The sequence below is a fragment of the Mastomys coucha genome, unplaced genomic scaffold, assembly GCF_008632895.1.
Source record: "Mastomys coucha isolate ucsf_1 unplaced genomic scaffold, UCSF_Mcou_1 pScaffold5, whole genome shotgun sequence".
NCBI lineage: Eukaryota > Metazoa > Chordata > Mammalia > Rodentia > Muridae > Mastomys > Mastomys coucha.
Genome location: NW_022196911.1, coordinates 96929462 through 96938576, shown reverse-complemented (window position 1 = coordinate 96938576; position 9115 = coordinate 96929462). Strand labels below are relative to the sequence as shown.

Sequence of the window (9115 nt, the reverse complement as noted above, 5' to 3'; positions counted from 1 at the left end):
TCACATAAATTTTAAAAAAAAAAATCTTTCTTTTAAAAGCTGAGTGAAGATACCTTGTTTTCCTGTGCCTCAGTTTCCCCACTTGTAAAAGGGGAGGATCCTAACACCAGTTCAGTGGGCTATTATGGTGATTGAAAAATTGATGGCACTGTCACATGTAAGATCTATGCAGGTTGGTCCTAATTAGTGGACAGATGAAGGTTACAAACAAGGAGTGACAGAGACAAGCCCCTTCGGCCCCATCCCTGACATGGGAGCCCCATCTAGAGGTCCGGGCTTTTCTATCTCATCCATTCATCCCTTGAGTTCAGCAGTGTTTTCTCAGGAGCAGTGTGACTGGCTGGGACTGCATAGTGCCTGGGACTGACCAGGGTGGACTACCATGAGTTCAGCTGAGCACCCAAGTAAGAAGGAAGGAGAGGCAGACAGACAGACAGACACAAGCATTTCCAGGGTCCCCTGGAATATTATTAGTGTAGTGGTTTGAATATGTTTGGCCCAAGGAGTGGAATGTAGTCAACCTGTTACCAGGCTGCTGGCTGGTCACCTTGAGGAATGGTACCATATCAGGGGCTCCGTGTTGGTGTCTGCTGTTGGCATATCTAGCATTCAGCAGCAGCTGTAGCCAGGTCATCCTTGGTGAGTGAAGTCTGTGTTGTTGAGCCCAAACATAACTCCCATCTTGGCCACCATGGCCACTTTCTTTGTTCATGTGCCCATTGAGCAATGGCAGGGATGGCTGGATAAAGAGGGTGACTATCCATAGAATGGGTCACCTTATCCACTTGATTATTGAACTCCTCCTTAGCTGAAGTCACCTTTTAGTGAGCATTTACACAGGACACAAATATTTTCACATCCTTTGCCCATTTTGAGAGATCTATCTGTATACTTCTTCCCTAAATGTCTTTCTCAACAATTTTCTAATCATGATCTTTCCAGGTCCCTGACCATCCAGCCAATCCATTGGCTACAGTCCATGAGTCAGTGAACAATCATACATCTGGCCATTTCTTCTTCCAAACAAACTGTAATACCATATGTACTGCCCAAAGTTCTGCCCACTGTGAAGATTTTCCTTCATCTGTATCTTTCAGGGGTTTCCCAGAAAGGGATTGTGATGCTGTAGCTGGGTGGTACCTGCAGAACCTGCAGAGCAGTCAGTAAACCAGGTCCTACTCTTTTCTTCTTCAGTGAGCTGATCATAGGAAATACCCCATGAGGCTATAGATGCATGCTTGACAGTAGATGGCATGGTAACAGGAATAGAAACCATAGGCATTGGAGCAACTTCTTTCTTGGTGGTGGGAGGGGAAATAACTTATCTTTCACCTTAGAAGGAATATCTCTGCATGCCCCACACCACTGGATTCCTAAGAATTTCACTGAGGTAGATGGTCCTTGAATTTTGGTTGGATTTATTTCCCATCCTTTGATATGCATATGTGTTACCATGAGAAGAAGGCATTTTCCAGGTCGATAGCTTGCATACCAGGTACCAGGAGATGGGTTAATTTGCTCAAGTAATGAAACTACATCTGGTACAGAAACCAGAAGATCTCCATGCCAAGATCCAAGTCAGAAATGTGTGTCTTCCAGCCTCAAGATCTGGATCGCAGGTGTGCCCTCCAATTCTGGATTGTAGTTCCTTCCAGATATATAGTCAAGTTGACAACCAGGAACAGCCATCACAATTAGCAAGATTCTCAAAAGAAACAAGGTGAGGGGTGACAGGGTCTCACCATTAGCTGTTGGGAAGCCATGGGTGGCAAGAACAGGTTGTGAAATCCTAATACCCATGTGTGCATGTGGCCATGGGCATGTTCTGTGCAGTGCAGGTGCTCAAGTATGTGTCTGTGTGTGTGCATGTATGTGTACATATTGTGTCAGAAGTGGGCATTGATATCAGGGTCATAAATCTGAGGAGGGTCCCCAAACTTCTCACTTATTCTCCTGACTCTATTTCCGTTGCTGGGGATACCCACAGATGCAGCCCACCATACAGTTGTCTGTGCTACTGGGACCTGAGTGACTTCCTGCATGTTGGGCAAGTGCTCTACCAGCTGAGCTCCATCCTCACCCCTCACCCCAGCACCTATTTCGCATTTGAGAAGAAATCCCGAGACACATGTGGGACAGAGTCATGCAGGGGACACAAATGTAACAGCTCAGCTCTCTCAGCTCTCTCAGCTCAGCTCAGCACCAAATACTTTCAGGGTTGAAGCTACCTGGCTGTCCCCAGGGCTGGCAACCCTCCCCTGTGCCACATTAAAAAAGACCCTGAATGCTGGCATTTACCACTCTCTTGAGCCTCCCTGAATCCTTACTTAAGTCTAGTCAAGAAACTGTGCAAACTGGCATGTCTAATTCAAGTTCCTGGCTGCCCTCCGAGAGCCATGTCACACTGACCTGGTCCTTGCCCCAGGGACACAAAAGCTGGGACAGACAATAGCAACACTAGCAACCAGGACAAGCCCACGGGAATATGGTTCCCATCTTCCTGCAGTATGGTGGATGGGAGGTCTACTGACTCGATTCAGAACTACCTGCTGATTGCCAATGCCCTGGCCCAGACTCCCCTTCATGGATCCATTTAGATTTCTCCTGGCCATTTGCACAGGTTTCTGGGAAGGAGGCCAAACAATCCAAGACAACAGTTGGCTCCATTGGAGGAACTGGGTCTTCCCTTCTGCAAACAGATCAGTACTTCATGTTTTGATTTGCAGTGCTGGAGATCAAATCCAGAGCGCCATGCCTGCCAGCCAAATGTTCTTTGACTGAACTATATTTCCAGCCTTCTGTGCTTATAGTATGGAGCAGGATAAACAAGACAAACCAACATCACATACATATGGATGCAAACCTTACTCAGAACTCAAAGCTAGCGCTGTACACAGGCAACAGAAATAGCTCAATTGAAAACGGGGTTGGGCAGTTCAAGGCCATTGTCAGGTACATAGGGAGGCGGGGGGGGGGTGCTGCCTGAGGTTAAAAATAAAATAGAATAAATACAAAGCAAAACTCAGTAGCATGGTGTCTACATTACAAACCCTTTTTATGTTACAACTAGTCTTGATACATTATAAATTTTTTAAAAGCATGGATAAGGGGCCAGTGAAATCGCTCAGTGACTGAAGTGTTTACTTGCAAGCAGAGGGATGTGAGCGAGCATCCTAGCACCCACATAAAAGCCCAGCATGACGGTGCTCATCTCATCGCTTCTAGGCCTTTTGCCTAAGATCAAGTGTGAAGGTGCTCATCTGAAACCCCAGCTCCATAGAAGGGTAGGGGAGGGGGTGAAGTAGGGGTTGGGGCCAGAGACAGAATATCTCTGAAGTTCTGAGAGCTACAAAATTACGATGGAGATGGAGAAAAACTGACAGAACACTAGCTACCAACCTCTGACCTCTACTTGCAGAAGTGCTCACATGTACACGTGCGTGCGCGCGCGCACACACACACACACACATGCACACGCGCGCGCGCGCGCGCACACACACAGAAAAAAAGAGGAAAGGAGGGAGAAAAAAGGAAATTCAGGAATGACCATGATAAACTGGGAGTGGTGGCCACCTTTAGTCCCAGCACTTGGGAGGCAGAGCCAGGTGGATTTCTGTGAGTTCAAGGCTAGCCTAATCTACATAGTGAGTTCTAGGACCATCAAGACTACATAATAAGATCCTGTTTAAAAAAAAAAAAAGATATGATAGATGCTCAGCATGTAAAAGTTCTTATTGTTCTTCCAGGGGACCCCAGTCTGACTCCCAGATCCTCTGTCCTCGCTCACAACTGCCTGTACCTTCCATTCTCTCCCTCTCTCCCTCTCTCTCTCTCTCTCTCTCTCTCTCTCTCTCTCTCTCTCGCTCTCTCTCTCTCTCTCACACACACACACACACACACACACACACACACACTCACACACACGCACACAAATAAATCCAAAAAAACAAAGAAAGAAAGAAAGAAAGAAAGAAAGAAAAGAAGGAAAAAAGAACTGGGCATGACAAAGCACATCTGCAATCCAGGCATTTGGAAGGTTAAGGCTGGGGGATCATGAGTTCAAAGCCAGCCTAAGCTGCATGGCATAACCTTGTCTCAAAAGCCTATAAATAAATGAATGAATGAATAAGAAAAGGAAAACATTCCAGAATTGTCAGAATGATTGATCAGAAAAAGCAAACTAATCATAAGTGTTTGTACCTGCACCTGCTAATAGTTTTCAAAATTCACAAGGGACATGTTTTACAAAGAGCACAATACAAGCCAATTGCATAATCATGGTAGGATATTCTGATACCTCTCTTTTAGTAGTTGATGAAATCAGCTAAAAAAACAAAAAACAAAAAACAAAAACAAAAAAAAAAAACCCAATGATCAAAACAACAAAATCTCTTTTCGAAATAAAAGGCTCACCAACCTGGCCAGGGGGATGCTTTCAGGCCAGCATGAAGACCCAAGTTCCAAGTTTAATGCCCAGGACTTACATTAGAGAAGAGAGCCATTTCCTAAAACTGTTCTCTGACTTCCACATGCCTACAATGGCATACATGTGTCACGGACATGTACATAAACACGCACAATAAAAAAAAATGTTATTTTTAAAAATCAAAAGACCAAGATCAATGGTTTTCCAAAAGTCATTTAAGAGATCCCTGGTGAGTACCCAAGACCCTCAGAAAAGACTCAAAAATTTCCCTCAGAATGGGAAAATATTTTCCACAAAGTCCTAAGACCTAAATCGCCTTGCCATGGCATTTGTCTTGTGTTTTGCTTGATTTTTTTTTAATTTGTCAAAACACATAGTAAATGGATAATATACCAACAGCAAAAAGAATCTGTTCAAAAATGTTTTGAATTTTCTTTCTTTGTTTGTTTGGGTTTTGTTTTTGTTTTGTTTTTGTTTTATTTCGAGACAGGGTTTCTTTGTATAGCCCTGGCTGTCCTGGAACCCACTCTGTAGACCAGGCTGGCCTCGAACTCAGAAATCCACCTACCTCTGCCTCCCAAGTGCTGGGATTAAAGGCGTATGCCACCTTAATTTTCTTATTTTAAAATAATTTTGATTTTTCTCTTTGATAATTTCACACACACACACACGTAATATATGTATCATATGGTCATATTTACCATCATGATTTTTGAATGGGGGATGTGGTGTCCCTATGTAGCCTAGGCTAGTTTTAGACTCCTCAGCCTCTTGCCGAAAGCCCTTTTCCAAAGCTTTTCTGAGATTAGATAAGCACCGCCAAGCCTGGGTCGTCTCTCTTTTTGTTTTTGAAACAAGATCTAGCCCAGGCTAGGTTGAATTTTCTGTATAGTTGAGGATGACCTTGAACTTCTAAAACTTCTCTCTCCAACACCCAATTATTGGAATTACAGGCACGGCTCACCACGATCAGTTTATGCAGATTGAACCCAGGACCTCTTCATTCTGGGCAAGCAATCTACTAACGAAGCTACATCCCCAGCAAGAGTCTTCACTCTTGATATCTAACAAGTGTGCGGTGGAATTTTCCAGAGGCCACAAGACGTTACCTCAGACTGAAAGCAAGACACAGCTATCTTTTATCAAGGCTAACACGAAAGAGATTTGCAAATATAGTCATGTGTTGCTTAAGGATGTGGATATATTCTGAGAAATGCATCGTGAGGGGATTTGTCATTGTGTACATTTCAGAAAACTTCACAAATTAGATGTCATGCATACTTACTACATACTTACTACATACTAAATATTACATACTTAGGCTATGTGGTATGTAACATATAGCTGTGTTCCACTGACAACCAACACATTGCTGTATAATACATGACTATTTGAAAGCCACTCTAGCTGGGGTGAGGTGGCACACACCTTTAATCCCAGCTCTTGGGGGGCAGAGGCAAGCAGATCTCTGTGAGTTTGAGGCCCACCTAGTCTACAAGAGCGAGTTCCAGGACAGCCAGAGCTACACAGAGAAACCCTCTGTGGAAAGACCAAAGGGGGTGGGGGTGGGGCCGCTTCTGTTCTACTCACCAAATTTGACTTTGGAAAATCTAGAGTATTTTTTTAAAGAATTATTTATTTATTTTATGTACATGGTACACTGTAGCTGTCTTCAGACACACCAGAAGAGGATATCAGATCTCATTACAGATGGTTGTGAGCCACCATGTGGTTGCAGGGATTTGAACTCAGGACCTTCGGAAGAGCAGTCGGTGCTCTTAACCCCTGAGCCATCTCGCCAGCCCCTTAGAGTAATTTTTTTTTAAAATTCTCCTTTTATGGTTACATTACCAAATTCCTGCTTTCTTTGTTGTTGTTTAAGGAGACAGCCATAGAAAACCCATTCTTTTCAAGCACACAAGATGGGTTCATCAAGGCAGAGCATATTCCGGGGCCATATCAAAGTTCCAGTCAAGTTGTAAGCTCTGAGACCGTATGGAACATATTCTCTCGTTAAGGTAGAGGTCAATAAAAAAGATAGTATCAAGGCTAGTAAAAGTGCAATGTCAAAGCACAGCAGACAGATGGATATCAGACAATGCAGTTCTAAACAAAGCACAGGTGAATCACGAGAGGGATTAATCACGAGGGAGATTAGAACTATTTCAAACAACAGTATGATCACACAGAGCACCTTCGAAAGCACAGGGTACTATAAAGCAGTTTGTAGAGGAAGATTCATAGCTTTGAAAAACATACATAGAGAGAACAAAAAATTTACTCTTCCCATGCCTTGAATCTCCGTAGTCAGGAGGGCAAGGGCGGGTGGATCTCTGTGAGTTCGAATCCAACCTGGTCTACCTATTGAGTTCTAGGTCTGCCAAGGCTACGTAGCAAGATCTTGTCTCAACAAAATAAAAATCACTCTTTTTTACAGTCTCTGTGACAGATATGATATTTTATGTCAACGAGTCTATGTAAATATATGTAGTTGGGTTTTGATTGTACATTTACATATCTCAATACACACGAAAGTACTAAAATCCATAGCTAAGTCTCTACCTTAGGAAACAGTTGTTTCTTTCGGCACACTGTTACTGTAACAGCCAATGACAAACTACAGAGCTAGGAGATAGCAGCAAAGTTTCAGTCACCCTGCCTCTAGGGCCAGGTCCCCTTAGAGTCTCAAGTAGGGGGAAGGCTGGTATCTTAGTTCTTCTCAGCCCACTCAACCAGTGGGCTCCATGGCAAGGGCTCCTTCTGGTTGGGGCAAGCTTGATCCATATCTTTTTGTTTGCTCACATTTCACTGACTGCCTGAGTCTAGAGGGAGACTCTTGGTTAGGAAGATAACAGGGGTTTATGACCTATCTCTAGTTAAGATCTGGTTCTGTAACTTACAGGCATCCTAGGCCAAGTTATTTGTCCTCTGTAAACGTCCCTTGTAAAACAAAGACATCAAGTTCTGCCCTCTGCAGGTTCCTTGTGAGGTTGCTTTTCGTGGTATATGCAAAGGGTTTACTTAGCTCGGCACCTGGATCACAGCAGAGGCTCAAAGCCCCTGGAAGCCATGATGATTCTCACTAGGTTTTGGGTAGAGTGCCCAAGGGATGGTGAGCCTCCTCTCCGGCTGGAGATCACAGAATGTGTCTCCCTCCCACCTAAAAGATGCTCACAGCATCCTGGATCCTGTTCCAGGCCTCACCTTGGATCCTCAGGCTCTCCTGGTACTGGATGATGAAGTACTCTTGGGTCTGCTGCAGCTTCTTCAGCTCGTTCTCCGTGTCCTGGGTGATCAGGCGCAGCTCCTCAAACGTTTGGTTGATCTGAAGGTGCTTCTGGGACATGGCATCAACCAGGACACCAGCAGGGGAGCTGCACTGGGGACAGAATAGGTTGAGTGAGCTGGATGGGCAGTGGTGGCGCACACTTGGGAGGCAGAGTCAGGTGGGTCTCTGAGAGTTCTAGGACAGCCAGGGCTATGCAGAGAAACCCTGTCTTGAAAAAAACCAAAAAAGTAAAAAAAAAAAAAAAAAAAAAAAAAAAAAAAAAAAAAAAAAGCAAACAAACAAATAAAGATAGACTCAATGAAAGTGACAGGAGCTGTGTACCAGGCAGAAAGAAGGAAACCAACACCAGATACCTCAAACTCCAAAGCCGGGATTAGAAGGGAGGGCTAGAAGATAGCCAGTGCCAGAATTGGAGCAGAAAGGAAAAGGAGAAGTTAAAAACAGGGGGCCTGGCAAAGAATGGAGAGTCTGCGGTGGAAATTTCTGTGTCCAACCTGGTTTACACTAGAGAATATGGAGAGTCCATCAAATCTCTTTTAGAGAAACTAGGAGGGAACACATGCAGGCATCACAAGATCTCCCTAAGGATGATTAATTCAATTCATATCCTCAATTCTATCGTTATCAATTGATGCAATGGTACTGACTGTGCTAAGAGCTGGGGACAAGTAAGAGACCGAGCCTATGCACACGAACACCTGGAGGGACAGGAGGCATCCTGGAGACCCCTAAGATAAAGGGGAGAGGCATCATGAATGTCTCTTTGAATTTCGCCAAGCCTACAACATCTGGTTGAGAGGCAACCACCTGTTCAGGGACTTTCCAACAAAGTGTTCTCAAAATAAAATCCAAACTCCTTGGCCCTGTTATAGCCAGCCTGGCAGGTGACCTCTGTGTCGTCCCAGCTTGCCTGGTGCCAAAGCGCAGCAGGTATGTGGGCTTTTCTTCATCTGTTTCTTCAATCTCGAATGTGCCTGCCCCAAGGCCCTCGCACTTGGAATGCAATCAGCCTGGAGCATTCTGGCGGCCGATCATCCTGAGACAGTCACTTCAACCCCATATTGTAGACACAGACATATTGTCTACGCAGGTGAATTCTTTTGTATGTTTTCTAGGTGCCTCTGCGATCTCAACAATCCGGGGATGCGGAATTGGCCTGGGGGATGCATGCAGTGCCTGGCTCTTGAGTCCGTGCCCATTGTGCCACCCCACCTGGTTCTCTTGCTGTGTTAACCGCTTCCGAGTCTTCAACCATAAGACATGGCCAACACCTTCCTACCCCAAAGTACACCATTGTTATTTTTAAAGATTTATTTATTTATTATATATAAATATTTATTTATTATATATAATTATATATATATTTATTTATATATATAATTATATATATATTTATTATA

At 44.1% G+C, this 9115-nt stretch overlaps 1 protein-coding gene across 1 annotated transcript in view; it reads right to left on the bottom strand.

The window, feature by feature from the left end:
• The window catches only part of LOC116078736 (signal transducer and activator of transcription 5A), a 26438-nt gene that overhangs the window by 12941 nt on the left and 4382 nt on the right, over positions 1–9115 (bottom strand). Inside the window, exon 5 of the mRNA XM_031354068.1 lies at positions 7631–7805. Coding sequence (XP_031209928.1) covers positions 7631–7805 — 175 coding nt within the window. The remainder of the gene's footprint in view (positions 1–7630; positions 7806–9115) is intronic.